Here is a 26227-nt window from a genome sequence, read left to right on the forward strand (position 1 = left end):
CTTTTATAAAACATTCACCAAAAACACACTATGTGCAGTAAGATGCGCATAATGCCACTTTAACACAGGCCAATGTTTAATACAACTAATATATTGTTGAAACCAATATACGTGTTGCATATGATTTCGAGACAATTAAACAGCTATATTATACACAAACATTGTCACATATAAAAATAAGCTAATTGTAATAACTTATTCATCATTTTATACATTCTTTACTTTTATCTATTGCAATGTGTACCTTTAATTGTTCATTCTAAAATCATTATAATCATTTTTTTAAAGATTGGATGGTTATTAATGCGTGTAGGTATGTTGTCATGTTTCTCGTTGTTTTTTATACCTCTTATTAGAATCAGTTTGTCTGGACTGTCCAGTTATCTGTACCATAGTCTCTCTGTCGTGATAAGTTTTAAAATACAGTAAAATACCAGTTGCTGGAGGTCAAGTGCTCAACTTACCAAGGGTTTCAAGCAATCTGAATGTAGAGAATATGAGGGAAACAGCCGTTGACCACATAGATAGCTCAGCCAAACCTTGGTGTTCAAGCCATTGGTTTCCGAGTGAGCAGTCTGTCATGGTCAAAATAATATTAACACATTTTATAGATGGTTAAGAGGGAAGTGGAGATTGCAAGAACTCATTTTTGATGGTTTGGCCTGAAGTTTTGATAGTTTGGGCTGATGCAAAGTAATGAAATGGGATCAGAGGACATGAAACATGTTTTTGTGAATTAAAAAAAATTTACCCTTGGGAATTTTGAGGGTTTTTTGCAACAGTCATCTGGCTTTGCCGTACAAATGAATTTTATTTTCTCTATGGCAACTAGCTGGATTCTCAGTTTTGGAGATTTAACGTGTTGTGAAAGAAAATAAAAAACATGTCTACAGAATCTGATATAAATATTCTGGTAACAATAATGCCAGTTTTTACAATTTTACATACAACATAAACAAGTTATCAGAGGTTCAATATTAGGTAAGACAGACTTTAGTTCTTTATACTGTTGCAGAACGGAAGAATTTAGAATATAAAGTTCATCAAAGTTCCCATCATTATTGTATCAGATATTTTAATATACACGAAGTATAGCAGTCTCCTATCATTTGGAATATAACAATTAGCTGGAAGAATTTTTTTTGTATTCTATGTATATTATATCACTTATTTGGATTTAACCTTTGAGTCCATTATCAGAAATCTATAAGTGATAAGTTTTATGATCAGAGTTTTAATAATTTAAAAGTTACAGCTTTTGGCCATGGACACCCTGTTATGGAATTTAGGAGAAATTGGGAGGTTTTATACAAGTCATTTAATGTAGTATTAATTCATATAATAGCTGCCAGTCCCAGAGGGGTAATTTTTATGGATATAATAAAGCAGTTTACAGTTCCATTTAAATTAATTGCCAATGTTACTTGTGTGACAATTAAATTGGCTTATTGAGATTGATGTGCGTTTTGTTTCTTGTCTGTAAGGGAAAGCTCCAAATAGAGTTAATTATTTTCATTTGATAAGTACACTTTACCTCAGGATTGTAGGATAAAACAAAGGGGGTAAACAATATATCCTATAATAGATTGTAGGATAAAACAAAGAAGTTAAATAATATATCCTATAGGATAAAGCTGAAAGACTGTAGGATAAAACAAAAAAGTTAAATAATATATCCTTTAGGATAAAGCTGAAAGACTGTAGGATAAAACATAGAAGTAAAATAATATATCCTATAGGATAAAGCTGAAAGACTAGGATAAAACAAAAAAGTTAAATAATATATCCTATAGGATAAAGCTGAAAGACTGTATGATAAAACATAGAAGTTAAATCATTAAATAATATATCCTATAGGATAAAGCTGAAAGACTAGGATAAAACAACAAAGGAAATAAACAATACATCCTATAGGATAAAGTTGAAAGACTGTAGGATAAAACAAAAAAGTTAAATAATATATCCTATAGGATAAAGCTGAAAGACTGTAGGATAAAACAAAAAAGTTAAATAATATATCCTATAGGATAAAGCTGAAAGACTGTAGGATAAAACACAGAAGTTAAATAATATATCTTATAGGATAAAGCTGAAAGACTGTAGGATAAAACAAAGGAAATATACAAGATATCCTATAGGATAAAGTTGAAAGACTGTAGGATGAAACAAAGGAAATAAACAATACATCCTATAGGATAAAGTTAAAAGATTGTAGGACAAAACAAAGAAGTTAAATAATATATCCAATAGGATAAAGCTGAAAGACTGTAGGATAAAAAAGAAAATATACAAGATATCCTATAGGATAAAGTTGAAAGATTGTAGGATAAAACAAAGAAAATAAACAATATATCCTATAGGATAAAGTTAAAAGATTGTAGGATAAAACAAGGAAAATAAACAATATATCCTATAGGATAAAGTTGAAAGATTGTAGGATAAAACAAAGGGAGGTTGTGGTGCTGTTACAGACACTACACCCAGGTTTGTATTGTAATAGAAGGGAATAGACACATTAACTTACAGGGTAAAACAAAGGGAGGTTGTGGTGCTGTTACAGACACTACACCCAGGTTGTATTGTAATAGAAGGGAATAGACACATTAACCTACAGGGTAAAAGAAAGGGAGGTTGTGGTGCTGTTACAGACACTACACCCAGGTTTGTATTGTAATAGAAGGGAATAGACACATTAACCTACAGGGTAAAAGAAAGGGAGGTTGTGGTGCTGTTACAGACACTACACCCAGGTTTGTATTGTAATAGAAGGGAATAGACACATTAACTTACAGGGTAAAAGAAAGGGAGGTTGTGGTGCTATTACAGACACTACACCCAGGTTTGTATTGTAATAGAAGGGAATAGACACATTAACTTACAGGGTAAAACAAAGGGAGGTTGTGGTGCTGTTACAGACACTACACCCAGGTTTGTATTGTTATAGAAGGGAATAGACACATTAATCTACAGGGTAAAACAAAGGGAGGTTTTGGTGCTGTTACAGACACTACACCCAGGTTTGTATTGTAATAGAAGGGAATAGACACATTTACTTACAGGGTAAAACAAAGGGAGGTTGTGGTGCTGTTACAGATACTACACCCAGGTTTGTATTGTAATAGAAGGGAATAGACACATTAATCTACAGGGTAAAACAAAGGGAGGTTGTGGTGCTGTTACAGACACTACACCCAGGTTTGTATTGTTATAGAAGGGAATAGACACATTAATCTACAGGGTAAAACAAAGGGAGGTTGTGGTGCTGTTACAGACACTACACCCAGGTTTGTATTGTAATAGAAGGGAATAGACACATTTACTTACAGGGTAAAACAAAGGGAGGTTGTGGTGCTGTTACAGATACTACACCCAGGTTTGTATTGTAATAGAAGGGAATAGACACATTAACTTATAGGGTAAAACAAAGACAGGTTGTGGTGCTGTTACAGACACTCCACCCAGGTTGGTAATGTAATAGAAGGGAATAGACATATTAACCTACAGGGTAAAAGAAAGGGAGGTTGTGGTGCTGTTACAGACACTACACCCAGGTTTGTATTGTAATAGAAGGGGAATAGACACATTAACCTACAGGGTAAAACAAAGGGAGGTTGTGGTGCTGTTACAGACACTACACCCAGGTTTGTATTGTAATAGAAGGGAATAGACACATTAACCTACAGGGTAAAACAAAGGGAGGTTGTGGTGCTGTTACAGACACTACACCCAGGTTTGTATTGTAATAGAAGGGAATAGACACATTAACCTACAGGGTAAAACAAAGGGAGGTTGTGGTGCTGTTACAGACACTACACCCAGGTTTGTATTGTAATAGAAGGGAATAGACACATTAACCTACAGGGTAAAACAAAGGGAGGTTGTGGTGCTGTTACAGACACTACACCCAGGTTTGTATTGTAATAGAAGGGAATAGACACATTAACTTACAGGGTAAAACAAAGGGAGGTTGTGGTGCTGTTACAGATACTACACCCAGGTTTGTATTGTAATAGAAGGGGTAAAACAAAGACGGGTTGTGGTGCTGTTACAGACACTCCACCCAGGTTGGTAATGTAATAGAAGGGAATAGACATATTAACCTACAGGGTAAAAGAAAGGGAGGTTGTGGTGCTGTTACAGACACTACACCCAGGTTTGTATTGTAATAGAAGGGGAATAGACACATTAACCTATAGGGTAAAACAAAGGGAGGTTGTGGTGCTGTTACAGATACTACACCCAGGTTTGTATTGTAATAGAAGGGAATAGACATATTAACCTACAGGGTAAAAGAAAGACAGGTTGGGGTGCTGTTACAGACACTCCACCCAGGTTGGTAATGTAATAGAAGGGAATAGACATATTAACCTACAGGGTAAAAGAAAGGGAGGTTGTGGTGCTGTTACAGACACTACACCCAGGTTTGTATTGTAACAGAAAGGAATAAACATTTTTACCTACAGGGTAAAAGAAAGGGAGGTTGTGGTGCTGTTACAGACACTACACCCAGGTTTGTATTGTAAAAGAAGGGAATAGACATATCAACCTACAGGGTAAAAGAAAGGGAGGTTGGGGTGCTGTTACAGACACTCCACCCAGGTTGGTAATGTAATAGAAGGGAATAGACATATTAACCTACAGGGTAAAAGAAAGGGAGGTTGTGGTGCTGTTACAGACACTACACCCAGGTTTGTATTGTAATAGAAGGGAATAGACATATCAACCTACAGGGTAAAAGAAAGGGAGGTTGGGGTGCTGTTACAGACACTCCACCCAGGTTGGTAATGTAATAGAAGGGAATAGACATATTAACCTATAGGGTAAAACAAAGGGAGGTTGTGGTGCTGTTACAGACACTCCACCCAGGTTGGTAATGTAATAGAAGGGAATAGACATATTAACCTACAGGGTAAAAGAAAGGGAGGTTGTGGTGCTGTTACAGACACTACACCCAGGTTTGTATTGTAATAGAAGGGAATAGACACATTAACCTATAGGGTAAAACAAAGGGAGGTTGTGGTGCTGTTACAGATACTCCACCCAGGTTGGTAATGTAATAGAAGGGAATAGACATATTAACCTACAGGGTAAAAGAAAGGGAGGTTGGGGTGCTGTTACAGACACTCCACCCAGGTTGGTAATGTAATAGAAGGGAATAGACATATTAACCTACAGGGTAAAAGAAAGGGAGGTTGTGGTGCTGTTACAGATACTACACCCAGGTTTGTATTGTAATAGAAGGGAATAGACACATTAACTTATAGGGTAAAACAAAGACAGGTTGTGGTGCTGTTACAGATACTACACCCAGGTTGGTAATGTAATAGAAGGGGAATAGACACATTAACCTACAGGGTAAAACAAAGGGAGGTTGTGGTGCTGTTACAGACACTCCACCCAGGTTGGTAATGTAATAGAAGGGAATAGACATATTAACCTACAGGGTAAAAGAAAGGGAGGTTGTGGTGCTGTTACAGATACTACACTCAGGTTTGTATTGTAATAGAAGGGAATAGACACATTAACATATAGGGTAAAACAAAGGGAGGTTGTGGTGCTGTTACAGACACTACACCCAGGTTTGTATTGTAATAGAAGGGGAATAGACACATTAACTTACAGGGTAAAACAAAGGGAGGTTGTGGTGCTGTTACAGACACTCCACCCGGGTTGGTAATGTAATAGAAGGGAATAGACATATTAACCTACAGGGTAAAAGAAAGGGAGGTTGGGGTGCTGTTACAGACACTCCACCCAGGTTGGTAATGTAATAGAAGGGAATAGACATATTAACCTACAGGGTAAAAGAAAGGGAGGTTGTGGTGCTGTTACAGACACTACACCCAGGTTTGTATTGTAACAGAAAGGAATAAACATATTTACCTACAGGGTAAAGCAAGGAGAGGTTGTAGGATGAAATAAAGGAAACAAGGAAAAAACAACAGGAGGTAATTTAAGTTGAAAACACATTACCCCCATGGTTGTAGCACTAGCCAAAGGGAAAAGACACCTGTAGGATAAAATAAAAGAAGGTAACATTGTAGATACAAACACTATCCCAAGGATTGTAAGACTAACTAAAGAGAACAGCCACTTTAACCAAAAGGATACAACAATAGGAGGAAGCCTTAATACATACAACAACTCAATGAGGGAAAAACATGACATGGAATGTCTTTTAAGTAATGAAAAATTAATAGGTGAGGGATACAGGCCATCTTGGTTTCTTGTAAATAGTAGGAGTTGTGATGTATCTGAAGTTTTCATGCTTTCTAATTGTTACATGTCCCGGTAAATTATGAGATTAATACCAATATCTGTATTTGTATTTTTCAGATAATTACGGGAGTCTTATATTGCTAAGTAACAAGATTTGGAGTCAAGTATGTCAGTAGCTCAACAACCCCCACCTCCTTATGGTATGTATGAATTTCAATTTTCTTAATGAAATAAAAAAAGCATTTCAAGGCGTGAGAGAAATCTCAATTGATCTATAGGGGTACTTCTATTTATTAAGATGATTAAAATATTCAAAACCATATTTCAAAACTTGCTGGTGAGATATCTGCTGGAGTTGACAACAAATAACAACAATTTTCTTATTCTTGTCATGGCTTGAGCTGTCACAGGTATGAAATTAGGATGGGCATTGGTGGCCATGTGGTCACACTGACTTGGAATCATTTCCCCCTCACTTGTAACCACTGGTATAAGCCCTGCTCAGTTTGTCATAATAGGAAGCCATCCAGCAGGAAGGTTGGTGGTTCTGCTCAGTTGTCTGAAAACTGGTAATGCTTGGAGAGGCATGTTGGGTCTTCCTTAGCCTTTTTAACTGGAAGTCATCAAATGACCTGAACTGTTGATGCTACTTAAAACCCTAAAACCAACCCAACATAAACCCCCATTCCCAACCTGACCTCCCACATAAAAAATATATATATCGGGAAATCGATCAATTGTGTTCTAATAAGAATGCCCATAGTTGTGTTCGTTTTATGTCGCTCTTCAAATAAAAGAAGATGGGGTCTGTTGTTTCCTTCATCATCAGAGTGTCTGTCCTCTATCAGTAGACCATTTTGTTTCCAATCAATAACTAGAAAATAGTTGGCCAACATATTTGTCAAACTTCAAAGATGATTGCCTATAGTGAGTGACCCCTACATCTTTGAGGGTCAAAAAGTGAAGGTCAGAATGACCTTTAGGCTGAAAATGGTTTCCACTCCAAAACTAAAGAAAGCTTTGAACTTGTCAAATGCCAGTGATCTATAAATGACAATTAATGTTTTTGGGACCAGTTCCGCACAGTAACATTAGGCCTAACACTATCAAATTCTTAAAATGAATGCCTTTGGTCTGTAGATGACTCCTAAAGTTTGGCCAAAGGTCAAGGTCACATTGACCTTGAGACTGAACATGGCTGACACTTGGTAACTAAAGTCCCCTTCAGTCTACTGCCTTTAGAATTCATAAGATGGTTGTCTGTGGTCAACATTTGGTCAGAGGTCAAGGTCATAGTGGCCTCAAGATTGAAAATGGTTTCCGCTCAATAACTAAACACCCCTTTGGCTTACTGCCTTCAAACTTCATAGGAAGAGTGCTTGTGGTCAGTAGATGACTCTTAATGTTTGGGGATCAGTATGTCAAAGGTCAAGGTTACAATGACTTTAAGACTGAAAATGGTTCCCACAAAATAACTACAGAACCCTTTGGCTTGCTGCTTTTAAACGTCATAGGAAGAGTTCTTGTGGTCAGTAGATGACTCAAAATGTTTGGGGTCAGTAGATAAAAGGTCAAGATCACAGTGATCTTGTGACTGAAAATGGTATCCGAAATAATTCAAGAACACTTCGGCCTACAGTTGTTAAACTTCATAGGATGATTGCCTGTTGCTGTCAGATTTCTTAGGATGATTATCTACAGTAAGGAGAGGACCTTTTCGTTTTTGGGGTCAGTACCTCAAGGGTAAAGGTCACACTTGCCTTGAAATTGAAAATTACTGGAGAAAACTTGGGTTTATGCTTGTAGTCAATCAGTCATTAAGTTACAGGCTGAGGCCATAGTATGCAAAATGACATACCCAGTTGCCTCAAACATGGCTGTCATGAGTGGCATTTGTGTTTTACAAACAGCTCTTGTTTATAGAAAAAATACAAGGTTCTTTTATTCAATAAAGTCCATTTTAGATAAAGTTCTTTGAAAAAATTAAACAGAAGTGTTTCTGAGGAAAATGATACATGAATCCTATTCAAACTGGATTAAATGTTCTGAAGGAAAAAATAAAAATGTGACCAGCTGTTTTAAACATTTTTAGAAGGTTAAATTGCTTTTGTCACTGTCATGAGAAGTTTTGTAGAATACATTTCCCACTTCACTGGTAGCAACTAGAGGGTAGTAGCTAACATAGCTACGTCAGATGATAGATTCTAACACAGCTAGCCGAGAGGTTAGTAGTTTAGTACCTACCTGTAACTCAAATAGCTCAGAGAAGAGCAAAAGACCTTTTTAGAGATTATGAGTTACATGTGTGCCATTATGATTATTTGATCAATGACTTTTTGCCTAAAGATTTTTAGCTTGACTATATGAAGTATGGAGAGCTATCTTACTCGACCCGGCATGGCGTTGGCGTCTTTCCCATCACCACCTTGTTTAAAGTTTTGATGCACTTTCACTTTATCTTTGTTATTACTTGATGGATTTGCTTCAGACTTGAAATATTTATTCCTCATCATCACCCACATCATATGGCACAAGGGTCATAACTGGCACCAATATTTCATGAATTATCCCCCCTTTTTACTCAGAATTTCAGGTTAAATTTTGGTTCCCTTTCACTTTATCTCAGTTATTACTGAATGGATTTGATTTGAACTTAAAATAGTGATTCCATATCATCACCCACATCATATGACACAAGGTCCATAAACGTGGCACCAATTTTTTGCTCATGTGATTTTTTGAAAAAAAAAATGATGAGTTATTTTCATCATTTGATCGGCCTAGTTAAGTTTTATGTTTAGGTCAGCTTTTCTCCTAAACTGTCAAAGGTATTGCTTTAAAACTTGCAACACTTATTCGCCATCAATAGCTGACTCTGTGTAGCAAGAAACCTAACTCCATCCTGCTTTTTGCAAGAATTATGGCCTCTTTTTGACTTAGAAATTTATTTAAACTTATTGTAACTCTTTTATAATTGACCATAGGGAAAAACCAAGACCACTTTTCTGTGGTACAACATAGATGTTACTTTCAAATTTTAGGTGTATTTTAAGGTATCTCTACCTGGTAATGAGTTTTTTGTGGACTTAGAAAAACAAAAGACTTACAATGAGTACTAAACAACCACAAAATTAAAATTCATTTGCAAATACAGGTGCTAGAGTAAAGAAATTCGCTGTAACGGGCGTATATTGTGACATTCTGGCACTCTTTTACTTAAAATTTCAAGTTATAGTTTTTATGTACTTTCTCACTCTATCTCTGTTATTACCAAACAGATTTGATTCAAACTTGAAACAATTGTACCAAGGAAATAACTCTTGCACAATATTTTTTAATTATCCCCCTTTTTTATGGCCCTTCCATCATAAGATGTAGGTGATGTTGTAGTGCAACTATTTTAAGTTTGAATCAAAACCATTTTGTAATAACAAAGATAAAGTGAAAGTGCATCAAAATGTTAACTTGAAATTTTAGGGGAAATGCCACAGTTGCCTATATGTATAAAGGGCAAAGAATTTCCTATGGGCAGAATTTCTTTAAACTTTGTGTACTGAATGAGAAACAAGTTTAAAACAGAAATATGTATCAAAAATCATAGGAACTCAGGCTTGATCTTGAATTATATGCCCTTGAAAGTAGATTTTTTCAGTATTTTCCAACTTTGAAGGGCAGATAATTCATGACCAAGGCTGGGTTCCTATGGTTTGTTTTATTTTATATTTCTGTTTTTGATTTGATTCTCTGTCAGTAAAAGAAGTTTAAAGAAGAAATTCCTTCTGTAAGAAAATTTTTGCCCCATGTCAATATAGAGACTGTTGCAAATGTCCTTAACTATGAACATGACTAAATGATACCGCAAAGACCTAGTCTTTCCCATGGACCAATTTCTTTAAACTTTGTATACTGACTGCAAATAAAGTCTGAAACAGAAATAATATTTAAAATACTCAGTTCTCTTGCCTTGATCTTGAATTATCTGCCCTTGAAAATTGGATTTTTTAGTATTTTCTGATTTTCAAGGGCAGATAATTATCTGGGTACCTATGATTTTTAATATAATTTCTGTTTTAAACTTGAATCTTAGTCTGACACAAAGTTTAAAGAAATTCTGCCCATAGGAAATTTTTTGCCCTTTATACATATAGGCAAGTGTCCCATTTCCCCATAAAATTTCAAGTTAACGTTTTGATGCACTTTCACCTTATCTCTGTTATTACAAAATGGTTTTGATTCAGACTTAAAATAGTTGCACTTCAACATCACCCACATCCTATGATACAAGGGCCATAATTCTTGCATCAATATTTTATGAATTATGTCCCCTTTTTCCTTAGAATTTCAGGTTAATTGTGGTGCACTTTCACTATATCTTTGGCATTACTTAATGAATTTGATTAAAACTTAAATTAGTTTTTTCAGATCATCATCCTCATCATATGACACAAGGTCAGTAACTCTGGTGCAAATATTTTATGAGTTATATCCCCTTTTTACTTAGAATTTCAGTTTAATTTTTATACTTTTTAATATATCTCTGTTGTTACTAAATTGATTTAGTCAAACTTAAAATGATTGTTCCAACTCATCACTCACATCATATAACACAAGTTTGATAATGCTGGCACCAGTCTGTTTTGAGTTATACCCTCGTCTTACTAATAGAATTTCTGGTTCAAGTTGTTATGCACTTTTGCTGTATCTCCAGTATTACTAAACAGATTCGATTCAAAATAAAATAGTTGTTCCAAAATAGCTGCATGATATGACACATGGTGCATTACTTTTGCAGAAGTTTACCATGAATAATGTTCCTTTTATACTGATTTAATGTTTTGAGACTTAAGCTATTGTCCAATGTTTTCATCCACATTTGAGTCATTAAACACTCCAGTGACAGCTTCAGCTTTCCCAGATGTGCCCAATTTCACTATCCAGCATCCAAATAGTCAAGGGCGCCGTCTCCTGTGACAGCTCTTGTTTGTTCTCCTGGAGAAGTTATTACTAACTTGCCGAGAACCAGTTAGTAGCAGTGTACTTCATAGGATAACCAACTGGTATATTTTATATATTGATTAATCAAACAAAATTTTGCTAACAATTAAGTCTAAAACTGAACCTAAATTAAAATATATATATATATGTTTGCTATAGGATATGGACAGCCTGTTTATGGACCACCACCCACTAGTAATGTAGTTGTGGTAACTCAGCCTGGTGCTGGTATGACAGCAAGACCAGGAACCTGCAGACATTGTGGGGTATGTATTGTTATAGGTGTAATGTAGTTGTGATATCTCAGCCTAGTGCTGGTACGACAGCAAGACCAGGAACCTGCAGACATTGTGAGGTATGTATGGTTATAGGTGTAATGCAGTTGTGATATCTCAGCCTGGTGCTGGTATGACAGCAAGACCAGGAACCTGCAGACCTTGTGGGGTATGTATGGTTATAGTTGTAATGCAGTTGTGATATCTCAGCCTGGTGCTGGTGTGACAGCAAGACCAGGAACCTGCAGACAATGTGGGGTATGTATGGTTATAGGTGTAATGCAGTTGTGACATCTCAGTCAGGTGCTTGGATGACAGCAAGATCAGGAACCTGTAGACCTTGTGGGGTATGTATGGTTATAGTTGTAATGCAGTTGTGATATCTCAGCCAGGTGCTTGGATGACAGCAATACCAGGAACCTGCAGACATTGTGGGGTATGTATGGTTATAGTTGTAATGCAGTTGTGATATCTCAGCCAGGTGCTTGGATGACAGCAAGATCAGAAACCTGTAGACCTTGTGGGGTGTGTATGGTTATAGGTGTAATGTAGTTGTGATGTCTCAGCCTGGTGCTGGTATGACAGCAAGACCAGGAACCTGCAGACCTTGTGGGATATGTATGGTTATAGGTGTAATGTAGTTGTGATATCTCAGCCTGGTGCTGGTATGACAGCAAGACCAGGAACCTGCAGACATTGTGGGATATGTATGGTTATAGGTGTAATGTAGTTGTGATATCTCAGCCTGGTGCTGGTATGACAGCAAGACCAGGAACCTGCAGACATTGTGGGGTATGTATGGTTATAGGTGTAATGTAGTTGTGATGTCTCAGCCTGGTGCTGGTATGACAGCAAGACCAGGAACCTGCAGACATTGTGGGATATGTGTGGTTATAGGTGTAATGTAGTTGTGATGTCTCAACCTGGTGCTGGTATGACAGCAAGACTAGGAACCTGCAGACATTGTGGGGTATGTATGGTTATAAGTGTAATGTAGTTGTGGTATCTCAGCCTAGTGCTGGTATGACAGCAAGACCAGGAACCTGCAGACATTGTGGGGTATGTACGGTTATAGGTGTAATGTAGTTGTGGTATCTCAGCTTAGTGCTGGTATGACAGCGAGACCAGGAACCTGAAGACATTGTGGGGTATGTACGGTTATAGGTGTAATGTAGTTGTGGTATCTCAGCTTAGTGCTGGTATGACAGCGAGACCAGGAACCTGCATACATTGTGTAGTATGTATGGTTATAGGTGTAATGTAGATATGGTAACCTAAACTGGTGTTCTATGACAGCAAGACCATAGATCTTCTGGCATTGTTGGATAATTATTAATTAGCACATTACTTCTGCTCACATATTGTTTTTATCCCTCTTGACCCAGTCAAAGCAGAGTTTTCCACCTTTGATTTGGTAACAAAATAGGGATTTTTAACTGTATTGATGGATCTTTATGAAACTACACCAAAGTAGTTCATTTTTAAGGTGGTGATGCACAGGCAACTTTGTCAGTTATTGCTCTTTTATTAGTTAAGTTCATACATAACAAAGTAATCCATCAACAGTAATCCATTGACGGATCTTCGTGAATTTATCACAAATATAGATGACTATAGGGCATTAGTGCATGCTTATCTTTCATTAGGATGTCTTCAGTAACTGCAGAGTTATTGCCCTTTAATTGTAATTCCCACAAAACAAATTAACCCATTGATGGATCTTCATGAAACTTAGTACAAATATAGATCACAATAGGGCAGAGCTTTTCCTCTTGTTTGTAAAAAATAGGAACCAAACAACATTTTAAAGCACTTCCTTTTTATATGCTAGTTGTATATATATCTGGAAATTATATATATCTTTCAAAATACAATCCCCTCATAGAACAGCTTTTTTTTTCAGTGGAGAATATATTTAATTGTAATGCAGCTATGATAACCCTGCCTAGCTGACAGCAAAACTGGGATCCATCAGTCATATCTGGGTTTGTATTGTTATAGTTGTAGTGTAGTTAGGATAACCCAGTCTAGATGAAGGAAAGAACAGGATCTTTTGGCATTGTGGGATGTATATGGTTATAGTTATAATGCAGTTAGGATAACCCAGTCTGGATGAAGGAAAGAACAGGATCTTCAGGCATTGTGGGATGTATATGGTTATAGTTATAATGCAGTGGGGATAACCCAGTCTGGATAAAGGAAAGAACAGGATCTTTAGGCATTGTTGGATGTATATGGTTATAGTTATAATGCAGTTAGGATAACCCAGTCTGGATGAAGGAAAGAACAGGATCTTCAGGCATTGTGGGATGTATATGGTTATAGTTATAATGCAGTTAGGATAACCCAGTCTGGATGAAGGAAAGAACAGGATCTTTAGGCATTGTTGGATGTATATGGTTATAGTTATAATGCAGTTAAGATAACCCAGTCTGGATGAAGGAAAGAACAGGATCTTCAGGCATTGTTGGATGTATATGATTATAGTTATAATGCAGTGAGGATAACCCAGTCTGGACGAAGGAAAGAACAGGATCTTTAGGCATTGTTGGATGTATATGGTTATAGTTATAATGCAGTGAGGATAACCCAGTCTGGACGAAGGAAAGAACAGGATCTTTAGGCATTGTTGGATGTATATGGTTATAGTTATAATGCAGTGAGGATAACCCAGTCTGGACGAAGGAAAGAACAGGATCTTTAGGCATTGTTGGATGTATATGGTTATAGTTATAATGCAGTTAGGATAACCTAGTCTGGATGAAGGAAAGAACAGGATCTTCAGGCATTGTGGGATGTATATGGTTATAGTTCTAATGCAGTGTGGATAACTCAATCTGCATGAAGAAAGGAACAGGATTTTTAGGCATTGTAAGATGTTTATGGTTATTGTTGTAATGCAGTTAGGATAACCCAGTCTTGATGATGGAAAGAACAGGATCTTAGGCACTGTGGGATGTGTATGGTTATAGTTATAATGCAGTTATGGTAACCCAGTCTGGATGAAAGCAAAAACAGGATCCTGCAGGAATTATGGTGAATGCAAAGTATGCATGTATGGTATGTTATTCAGTAATAAGTGATAAGCCAGTCTGTATGATAAGTTTTTTGGGTATGTATGTACAGATGTAATGTAGTTGTGATAACCCATACTAGAGCTTGCATTACATAAATACCAGGATCATGAAGACAGTGTTAGGATTATGAAGGGTTTTGGTGTAATGTAGTTGTGACAAGGTGAGCTTTTGTGATCGCGCAGCGTCCGTCGTCCGTGCGTGCGTAAACTTTTGCTTGTGACCACTCTAGAGTTCACATTTTTTGTGGGATCTTTATAAAAATTGGTCAGAATGTTCATGTTGATGATATCTAGGTCAAGTTCGAAACTGGGTCAACTGCGGTGAAAAACTAGTTGGTCAGAATGTTCATCTTGATGATATCTAGGTCAAGTTTGAAACTGGGTCACATGCCCTCAAAATAGGGGTGACTATTGAGGCCAATTTTGACTATTGCAATACTATTGATATCGCTTAAAAACTATTGCGATACTATTCTATTGCAGGTTACTATTGCGATACTATTGCAATAGTTATTGGCCATCAAATTTTTACAGTAAAGCTACCAACTGGCATTGTTTTCACAGTGTAAGAGACGGCACTGTTTATAATTGCTGTTAACACACATTGAGATGTTTGTATAACTGAAACGGACAGAAATAATTCTAACATTAAATATTTCTTGCCTTCCTTGGCTTTGGAAAAATAAGTAAAACAATAAACCTATGCAAGGTATACTCAAACGAATCGGCCATTTTGTTGCGAATGTCAACATGTTTAATAAACCAAAGCATCAAAAAGACGAAAAAATTTAAAGGATCGGATTAAGGTGTACCAGCACTAAATGAAGGGCCCTACCGAACAGTTTGCTGTATAAAAACAAGTATATAGCCTTCTTTCTCCATGTCCATAGCACATTTTCTCATCTAAAATTAACAGGTTAATTAAATATATTTAATCAAAGTTTCTAAGAAACTAAATTTATTAATTATCTCCCAGACTTCTCAGTCCTTTTTGGTAGTTTAATTCCGTGAGGGTAATTATTGTAATGGAGACGTTAACATTTTCCGAGGCGCAAATGAAAGCTGGCTCTGTTTCTTGGTTTATAAATTATAAATTATTTCTGTATTTACAAAAATTTCAAAACTATCGAAACTATCGATTGTTGAAGGAACTATCGGCGATTGTTATTGGATCGTGACTTTTCTATCGATGCATGCTATCGGGACACTTAGTATCGCAATGCATCGATAGTTCGATGTATCGTTACACCCCTACCTCAAAAACTAGGTCAGTAGGTCAAATAATAAAAAAACATTGTGACCTCTCTAGAGGCCATATTTTTCATGGGATCTGTATGAAAGTTGGTCTGAATGTTCATCTTGATGATATCTAAATCAAGTTCGAAACTGGGTCAACTGCGGTCAAAAACTAGGTCAGTAGATCTAAAAATAGAAAAACCTTGTGACCTCTCTAGAGGCCATACTTTTGAATGGATCTTCATGAAAATTGGTCAGAATGTTCAGCTTGTTGATATCTAGGTCAAGTTCAAAACTGGGGCACATGCCGTCAATAACTAGGTCAGTAGGTCAAATAACAAAAAACCTTGTGACCTCTGTAGAGGCCATATTTTTCATGGGATCTGTATGAAAGGTGGTCTGAGTGTTCATCTTGATGTAGGTCAAGTTTGAAACTGGGTCAGCTGCAGTCAAAAACTAGGTCAGTAGGTCTAAAAATAGAAAAACGTTGTGACCTCTCTAGAGGCTATACTTTTCAAGGATCTTCATGAAAGTAAGTCAGAATGTTCACCTTGATGATATCTAGTTCAAGTTCGAAACTTGGTCACATGTTATGAATAACTAGGTCAGTAGGTCAAATAATTAAAAAACATTGTGACCTCTCTAGAGGCCATATTTTTCATGGGATCTATATGAAAGTTGGTCTTAATGTTCATCTTGATGATATCTAAATCAAATTCGAAACTGGGTCAACTGCGTTCAAAAACTAGGTCAGTAGGTCTAAAAATAGAAAAACCTCGTGACCTCTCTAGAGGCCATACTTTTGAATGGATCTTCATGAAAATTGGTCAGAATGTTCATCTTGATGATATCTAGTTCAAGTTTGAAACTGGGTCACATGCCATCAATAACTAGGTCAGTAGGTGAAATAACAAAAAAACCTTGTGACCTCTGTAGAGGCCATATTTTTCATGGGATCTGTATGAAAGTTGGTCTGAATGTTCATCTTGATGATATCTAGGTCAAGTTAGAAACTGGGTCACATGCCATCAATAACTAGGTCAGTAGGTCAAATAACAAAAAACCTTGTGACCTCTGTAGAGGCCATATTTTTCATGGGATCTGTATGAAAGTTGGTCAGAGTGTTCATCTTGATGATATCTAGGTCAAGTTTGAAACTGGGTCAACTGCGGTCAAAAACTAGGCCAGTAGATCTAAAAATAGAAAAACCTTGTGACCTCTCTAGAGGCTATACTTTCCAAGGATCTTCATGAAAGAAAGTCAGAATATTCATCTTGATGATATCTAGGTCAAGTTTGAAACTTGGTCATGTGGTATCAATAACTAGGTCAGTAGGTCAAATAATAAAAAAAACATTGTGACCTCTCTAGAGGCCATATTTTTCATTGGATCTGTATGAAAGTTGGTTTGAATGTTCATCTTGATAATATCTAGGTCATGTTTGAAACTGGGTCAACTGTGGTCAAAAACTAGGTCAGTAGGTCTAAAAATAGAAAAACGTTGTGACCTCTCTAGAGGCTATACTTTTCATTGGATCTTCATGAAAGTAAGTCAGAATGTTCATCTTGATGGTATCTAGGTCAAGTTCGAAACTTGGTTACGTGTTATCAATAACTAGGTCAGTAGGTCAAATAATAAAAAAACATTGTGACCTCTCTAGAGGCCATATTTTTCATGGGATCTGTATGAAAGTTGGTCTAAATGTTCATCTTGATGATATCTAAATCAAGTTCAAAACTGGGTCAACTGCGTTCAAAAACTAGGTCAGTAGGTCTAAAAATAGAAAAATAATGTAACCTCTCTAGAGGCTATACTTTTCAAAGATCTTCATGAAAGTAAGTCAGAATGTTCAGCTTGATGATATCTAGTTCAAGTTCGAAACTTGGTCACATGTTGTCAATAACTAGGTCAGTAGGTCAAATAATAAAAAAAACATTGTGACCTCTCTAGAGGCCATATTTTTCATGGGATCTATATGAAAGTTGGTTTGAATGTTTGTCTTGATGATATCTAAATCAAGTTCAAAACTGGGTGAAATGCATTCAAAAACTAGGTCAGTAGGTCTAAAAATAGAAAAACCTTGTGATATCTAGGTCAAGTTTGAAACTAGGTCACAGGTCAAGTTTGAAACTGAGTCACATGCCATCAATAACTAGGTCAGTAGGTCAAATAATAAAAAAACATTGTGACCTCTCTAGAGGCCATATTATTCATTGGATCTGTATGAAAGTTGGTTTGAATATTCATCTTGATGATATCTAGGTCATGTTTGAAACTGGGTCAACTGTGGTCGAAAACTAGGTCTGTAGGTCTAAAAATAGAAAAACCTTGTGACCTCTCTAGAGGCTATACTTTTCAATGGATCTTCATGAAAGTAAGTCAGAATGTTCATCTTGATGATATCTAGGTCAAGTTCAAAACTTGGTTACATGTTATCAATAACTAGGTCAGTAGGTCAAATAATAAAAAAAACATTATGACCTCTCTAGAGGCCATATTTTTCATTGGATCTGTATGAAAGTTGGTTTGAATGTTCATCTTGATGATATCTAGGTCAAGTTCGAAACTGGGTCAGCTGCAGTTAAAAACTAGGTCAGTAGGTCTAAAACTAGAAAAACATTGTGACCTCTCTAGAGGCCATACTTTTGAATGGATCTTCATGAAAATTGGTCAGAATGTTCACCTTGATGATATCTAGGTCAAGTTTGAAACTGGGTCACATGCTGTCAATAACTAGGTCAGTAGGTCAAATAATAAAAAACCTTGTGACCTCTGTAGAGGCCATATTTTCAATGGATCTTCATGAAAATTGGTTAGAATTTTTATCTTGATGATATCTAGGTCAGTTTCAACACTGGGTCACATGAGCTGAAAAACTAGGTCACAATGTCAAATAATAGAAAAAAGTATGTCATACTCGGTTTAAAACTGGGTCATGTGGGGACATGGGAGCAATTCAGGACCATCATGGTCCTCTTGTTACTATAGACAAGGTAAGATGTAAAGTTTATCGATCGAACAATTTATCACATGTTTTTGTGACTTCAGATAAGTATCCCTTGTATTTAATAGGGTATTTACTATGGAAGCCCTGGAGGGACAATTGATTTCCATACTTCCCACTTCTGACTTCTAACTTTTGCACTTCTCACTTCCAACTTCTTGACTTCCTACTTCTAACTTCTAACTTTCACATGTCTGACTTCCAACTTCCTGACTTTCGACTTCTGATTTCAAACTTCCATACTTCTTCCTTCTGACTTCTTGACTTCTTACTTCCTTCTTCTAACTTCCGCACTTCTGACTTCTAACTTCCACCTTCTTGACTTTCGACTTCTGATTTCCAACTTCCACACTTTTTACTTCCGACTTTTTGACTTCTTACTTCCCTTTTCTAGCTTCTGCACATCTAACTTCCGCACCTCTGACTTCTAACTTGCTGACTTTCTACTTCTGATTCCAACTTCCACACTTCTTACTTCCAACTTCTTGACTTCTTACTTCCCTCTTCTAACTTCTGCACTTCTAACTTCCACACTTCTGACTTTCAACTTCCTGACTTCCAACTTCCACACTTCTGACTTCCAACTTTCCGTCTTTGGAAGTCAGAAGTACGAAGTGTGGAAGTTGGAAGTCAGAAGTAAGAAGTCAGGAAGTGAGAAGTGCAAAAGTTAGAAGTTAAAAGTGGGAAGTACGGAAGTCTTCATATGCAATTCCCTGAGGACGTTTCAAATTCTGTATGACAGCTAAGTGGCCTTTTGATGGCTATTCACCAAATTAAAAAGTTGTAATTTTTTAAGCTCACTCAGAAGCCAAAGGCTCAGGGTGAGCTATAATGTGATCGCTCACCGTCCGGTATCCATCCGGCGTCCGTCCGTCTGTCATCCATCCATCCACACTTTCCTTTAAACAACATCTCCTCCTAAACCACCAAGCCCCTGAGTTGAAAAGAGGCCCCACCCAGAGGGTTCCAAGTTTTACATAGACTTACATAGGAAATCTTTTTAAAATCTTCTCGTCTGAAACTGCAAGGCCTATGCTTTTGACTTTTTGGTATGTTTCAGGCGAGAAGATTTTTAATGTTTTTGCATTGCCTTGTGGTCTACTACCAAAATTGTTCAAATTATGCCCCTGGGGGTCCCAAGTTTTATATAGACTTATATAGGAAAAACATTAAAAATCTTCTTGTCTGAAAGTTCAAGGCTTTTGCCTTTGATATTTTGTATGTATCTTTGCCTAGTTGATCTCTTACAAGATTGTTCGAATAGCTCCTGGGGTGAAGAGAGGCCCCGCCCCAGGAGTCACTTGATATAAAAAATTATGAGTTATATAAGAAAAATACTTCAAAAATTATCAGATCATATTTCCTACACTATTTAATTATATTTACCGGATGACCCAAAGTGATAAGGGGTCACCCGACTGTGACTTTGACCTACTTTCTTGTTTTTTAAGATACAGCCTTGAAATTTGGATGACATGTACAGTTTTGCACACCTATCTTAAAACTGAATTTCAGCGACCATGAATATGACCTACTGACCTACTTCCTTGTTTTTTTTAGCTTTAGCAAAGGAATTTGTTCAAGCAAGCAACTTAACTCAGGCAAGTGATATAGGGCCATCATGGCCTTCTTGTTGTTTTTTTAATGTCTGTATTTATTACAAAAGATTTTTTTTATTGTTTCAGATTGGCTATCCGCACAGCACATATTCAGTTATGGGGATCCTGTTGGCAATTCTTTGCTTCCCAATTGGCATACTTTGCTGTTTGATGCTTACAGAAACGCGTTGCTCACATTGTAGAGCACTGCTGTAAACTGACTGTCTGGTGGGCATACAGAGTCACGTTGCTCACAATGTAGAGCGCTGCTGTAAATTGACTGTATGGTTACGCTGCTCTGTATAACATGTTTCATGTGCAGACTTTTGTAGATTGGATGATATCAAAAATACTTTTATTAATATTCACAAGCAGTGTGACTCTTCAGATTTAATACATTTGTTCAACAATTTAAAATTGTTGATGTTAGTCAGTACTGTCCATAAATATAATAAATCAAACTTCACAGAAAAGGCTGCTGTCTATAGAATCAGGAAATAAAAGTGATGCAAAAGAAATCTGGTCTACAGTATGACAACTACCATGCATATGATATGTCTTTGTGTCTGAAATCATTCGTCCTCCACCTCTGATAATTCATGTGGGGTAGTTGGCAGTTACTTGCAAAAACATTAGATTAGTTAAAGGTTGTCAGTCTAATATTTAAAATTAGGCAGTGTTTATAGCTGTTTTCACTTTTTTATATTCTGTTTGAATTATTTAAGGAACAAAATGACCCATGACATATTGTTAGGTCTCTATTAAAAATGTATGTTTTATTATCTTTTATATAATTTTATATTTACCTCCTTTTAATAAGAAAATATTTTAAAAGCTTAATATTTCTTTTAATCTCAATAAAATTTCTAGTTTTACATTAGCATTTGATAGAGTCTAGATATCCAGATATTTCATCAATCTGAACCAAAAGATATAGGGGATATTAATTTTGTATTTTTCTGTGTAAGATTGAAATATCTTTCACAAGCAAACACCAGAGGAATATTTTCATAAGTGGCATAGCCACAAGTGAAAATGTAAGAAATGGTGTTCATGAGTGAAAGATAGTTTGATCTTACATGTAAAACAAACACATTTTCTTTTTAGCTCACCTGTCACAAAGTGACAAGGTGAGCTTTTGTGATCGCGCGGTGTCCGTCGTCCGTCCGTCCGTCCGTAAACTTTTGCTTTTGACCACTCTAGAGGTGGTCAAATAATAGAAAAACCTTGTGACCTCTCTAAAGGCCATATTTTTCATTGGATCTGTATGAAAATTGGTCTGAATGTTCATGTTGATGATATCTAGGTCAAGTTCGAAACAGGGTCATGTGCAGTCAAAAACTAGGTCAGTAGGTCTAAAATTATCAAAATCTTTTGACCTCTCTAGAGGCCATATTTTTCAATGGATCTTCATGAAAATTGATCTGATGTCTCTAGAGGCCATACTTTTCATGGGATCTGTATGAAAATTGGTCTGAATGTTCATCTTGATGATATTTAGGTCAAGTTTGAAACTGGGTCAACTGCGGTCAAAAACTAGGTCAGTAGGTCTAAAATTATCAAAATCTTTTGACCGCTCTAGAGGCCATATTTTTCAATGGATCTTCATGAAAATTTATCTGAATGTTGACCTTGATGATATCTAGGTCAGTTTCGAAACTGGGTCACGTGCGGTCAAAAACTAGGCTAGTAGGTATAAAAATAGAAAAACCTTGTGACCTCTCTAGAGGCCGTATTTTTCATGAGATCTTCATGAAAATTAGTGAGAATGTTCACCTTGATGATATCTAGGTAAAATTCAAAATAGGGTCACGTACCTCCGAAAACTAGGTCAATAGGTCAAATAATAGAAAAACCTTGTGACCTCTCTAGAGACCATATTTTTCAATGGATCTTCATGAAAGTTGGTCAGAATTTTTAGCTCACATGTCACTTTGTGACAAGGTGAGCTTTTGTGGTCGCGCAGCGTCCGTCGTCCGTCTGTAAGTCCGTCCGTCGGTGCGTAAACTTTTGCTTGTGACCACTCTAGAGGTCACATTTTTTATGGGATCTTTATGAAAATAGGTCAGAATGTTCATCTTGATGATATCTAGGTCAAGTTCGAAACTGGGTCACGTGCCATCAAAAACTAGGTCAGTAGGTCTAAAAATAGAAAAACCTTGTGACCTCTCTAGAGGCCATACTTTTCAATGGAACTTCATGAAAGTTGGTCAGAATGTTTATCTTGATGATATCTAGGTCAAGTTCGAAACTGGGTCATATGCCATCAAAAACTAGGTCAGTAGGTCAAATAATAAAAAAACCTTGTGACCTCTCTAGAGGCCATATTTTTCATGGGATCTGTATGAAAGTTGGTCTGAATGTTCATCTTGATGATATCTAGGTCAAGTTCAAAACTGGGTCAACTGCGGTCAAAAACTAGGTCAGTAGGTCTAAAAATAGAAAAACCTTATGACCTCTCTAGAAGCCATACTATTGAATGGATCTTCATGAAAATTGGTCAGAATGTTCACCTTGATGATATCTAGGTCAAGTTCAAAACTGGGTCACATGCCATCAATAACTAGGTCAGTAGGTCAAATAATACAAAAACCTTGTGATCTCTCTAGAGGCCATATTTTCCATGGGATCTGTATGAAAATTGGTCTGAATGTTCATCTTGATGATATCTAGGTCAAGTTTGAAACAGGGTCAACTGCGGTCAAAAACTAGGTCAGTAGGTCTAAATATAGAAAAACCTTGTGACCTCTCTAGAAGCCATACTATTGAATGGATCTTCATGAAAATTGGTCAGAATGTTCACCTTGATGATATCTAGGTCAGGTTCGAAACTGGGTCAACTGCAGTCAAAAACTAAGTCAGTAGGTCTAAAAATAGAAAAACCTTGTGACCTCTCTAGAAGCCATACTATTGAATGGATCTTCATGAAAATTGGTCAGAATGTTCATCTTGATGATATCTAGGTCAAGCTCGAAACTGGGTCAACTGTGGTCAAAAACTATGTCAGTAGGTCTAAAAATAGATAAACCTTGTGACCTCTCTAGAGACCATACTTTTGAATGGATCTTCATGAAAATTAGTCAGAATGTTTACCTGGATGATATCTAGGTCAAGTTCGAAACAGGGTCATGTGTCATCAATAACTAGGTCAGTAGGTCAAATAATTAAAAACCTTGAGACCTCTCTAGAGGCCATATTTTTCAATGGATCTTCATGAAAATTGGTCAGAATTTTTATCTTGATGATATCTAGGTCAGGTTCAAAACTGGGTCACATGAGCTCAAAAACTAGGTCACTGTGTCAAATAATAGAAAAAAATGACGTCATATTCAGTTCAAAACTGGGTCATGTGGGGACAGGTGAGCGATTCAGGACCATTATGGTCCTCTTGTTTTCTTAATAATATATAGGTCAAGTTCAAAATTGGGTCACATGAGCTCAAAAACTAGGTCACTATGTCAAATGTCATACTCAAAACTGGGTCATGTGGGAAGAGGTGAGCGATTCAGGACCATCATGGTCGTCTTGTTATTTCATGTCTTGACTAAATATGCATATTTTATAGGTTCTTACTAGTGAAAAATTTATCTGATAATTCGCTGAAAAGCATGTAATTAAACTTTTAAATTTGACTGTAGTTTCCAACTTCATTTATTTCCTCTCTGTCTTAATTCAAAACAAGTATAATGGCAAATTGAGGTAATTGTAATTTTACAAACTTGCATTTCTAATCAATTTTGGCTAAATATATAATTCGATGGGTCAGTGCAACATGGTCGTAACTTGATTTTTTTACCAAATACACTTTTTTACATAATTTGCCTTATTTAACATAAATACATCACTTGTTAAAATATCTATATCACATTCTTAAAATTAAAGTGAAAAAAGTAAAATTGTCAAAAGGTTGTATCTCAGGAAGACACTTCCAGTCAGTGCAACGTGGTCATAACTCAACATACGTCTTTGTTGCACAGAGTTAGTATGCTATTTCACTTTAAAATTTCTGTGCAACATGGTTGTAACTCACAAAGTGTAACATATTACAATAGTTAAATGATAAATAAGGATGATTTTTGTTTTTAAACAACTTAGAAAAGGTATTTATACACAAAATTAATGTTGTTACTATATTTCATATTTTATCAATGAAAAAGTGATGTTAAGAATTTATTGACCCAACATGTTTAGGATTTTACCAAAACACTTACTCTGTTAAAAAAAATACTCTTGTTAACTATTTCTCAGCAAAACTTCTTTCCAAATTCAATATTTTTTAGCATCAGAAGACATATTCAAAATGTTTTGACTAATTTAAGAGGAAAAAAGGCACCTTTCTATACTTGTAATTATTAAATAAATTTTCCCTTTTTATGCAAGTTTCATGTAAAACTGTGAAAGATAACAATGAAATAACATTTTCCTTTTGTATGCATATTTCCATGAATTGTGCAAAATACAAAATGGGATTTATTAAAGGTGGAAATTTTTCTGTACTATAAGTGAAGCATGACTTCTGCTTGCAAAGCTCGTATTCTGATAAGTTTTATTTGGATATATAGAAGTTTTTTGTTGGTATATCGAATATTTGTATAAGTCGTTAAACCACTAAAACATAAATAAATTGACCAGCATTTACTTTTAAAATTTTAAAATGAATGATTTACTTGATTTTATGTTGCAAAACACCAAACGAAGGCCTGGCTGATCAAGGGCCATGGCCAAGGAGCCCGTGCCCCCCCTATACCCCCCAGTGACTTAAACTCATCGAAGTTGCATGTAAACAAAATAATATTTTCTCAATATATAGACCCAAAACTGCACCAAGGCCACCATTTCATGCCTGCATTAAAAATTTCCAGGAGGGAGATGCTCCCGAGCCCATAACAGGAGGGAAGTATCCCCTCTAAACCTCAACATATAGAATGAAAAATGCACTAGAGGCCTTTATTATGTCTCCCACACCCTGGTGGGGGGAGACATATTGATTACTCCCTGTCTGTCCATCCATCCGTCTATCAAAATCTTGTCCACACTCTTAAGTCGAACAGTTCTCATCCAATCCCCCCAAACTTAAAAAAAATGTGTTTGCCAAAAAGTCCTCAGCCAAGTTTGATAACTAGCCAAATCAGCCCAGGCACTTTGGAAGTATGGCCCTTGAAACATTGGTTTTTGATAAACAAAGCACTGAAAGTCTGATTGGATTGTATTTGATAATCAAAGCACTGGAAGTCTGATTAGGTTGTATGAAAGCTCTGAAAGCTCTGAAAGTTTTGCATGTAAACAAAATAATATTTTCTCAATATATAGACCCAAAACTGCACCAGAGGCCACCATTTCATGCCTGCATTCAAAATTTCCAGGAGGGGAGATGCTCCTGAGCCCATAACAGGAGGGAAGTATCCCCTCTATACCTCAACATATTGAACGAAAAATGCACTAGAGGCCATTATTAAGTCTCCCACACCACTGTGTGGGGGGAAAGACTATTGATTTACTCCTGTCTGTCCATCCATCCGTCTATCAAAATCTTGTCCCACTCTTAAGTCGAACAGTTTCCATCCAATTCTTCCCCAAACTTGAAAAAAAGTGGGCCAAAAAGTCCTCAGCCAAGTTTGATAACTACCAAATACCCCAGGCACTTGGAAGTAGGGCCCCTTGAAACATGTTTTTTTGATAAACAAACACTGAAGTTGATTGGATTGTATTTGATAATCAAAGCACTGGAGTCTGATTAGGTTTGATGAAAGCTCTGAAAGTCTGATTGGGTTGTTTTTGATAACAAAGCACTGGAAGTCTGACAGGGAATTAAGAATAAATAGGG

The 26227-nt window shown here is 36.4% G+C and overlaps 2 protein-coding genes across 3 annotated transcripts in view; one reads left to right on the forward strand and one right to left on the reverse strand.

Moving 5' to 3' along the window:
• Positions 1 to 15231, reverse strand: part of LOC123528520 (EF-hand calcium-binding domain-containing protein 12-like) — a 239675-nt gene extending 224444 nt beyond the window's left edge. The window contains exon 1 of the mRNA XM_053522052.1: positions 15213 to 15231. The gene's annotated coding sequence lies outside the window, so the exon portion shown is untranslated. The remainder of the gene's footprint in view (positions 1 to 15212) is intronic.
• On the forward strand, positions 241 to 21185 carry LOC123530155 (brain protein I3-like). Of its 2 annotated transcripts, none has more exons than XM_045310877.2 (4): positions 241 to 313; positions 6337 to 6419; positions 11374 to 11480; positions 20491 to 21185. In XM_045310877.2, exons 2-4 carry the CDS (start codon positions 6386 to 6388, stop codon positions 20617 to 20619), a joined length of 270 nt encoding a protein of 89 aa, XP_045166812.1. In that variant the 5' UTR covers positions 241 to 313; positions 6337 to 6385; the 3' UTR covers positions 20620 to 21185. The 2 variants fall into 2 exon arrangements, with proteins under 2 accessions (XP_045166812.1, XP_053378030.1); XM_053522055.1 differs by lacking the exon at positions 241 to 313 and adding an exon at positions 960 to 981.
• The last annotated feature ends 5042 nt before the right edge of the window (positions 21186 to 26227 follow it).

The sequence above is a fragment of the Mercenaria mercenaria genome, chromosome 13 (genome assembly GCF_021730395.1).
Source record: "Mercenaria mercenaria strain notata chromosome 13, MADL_Memer_1, whole genome shotgun sequence".
Classification (NCBI taxonomy): Eukaryota; Metazoa; Mollusca; class Bivalvia; order Venerida; family Veneridae; genus Mercenaria; species Mercenaria mercenaria.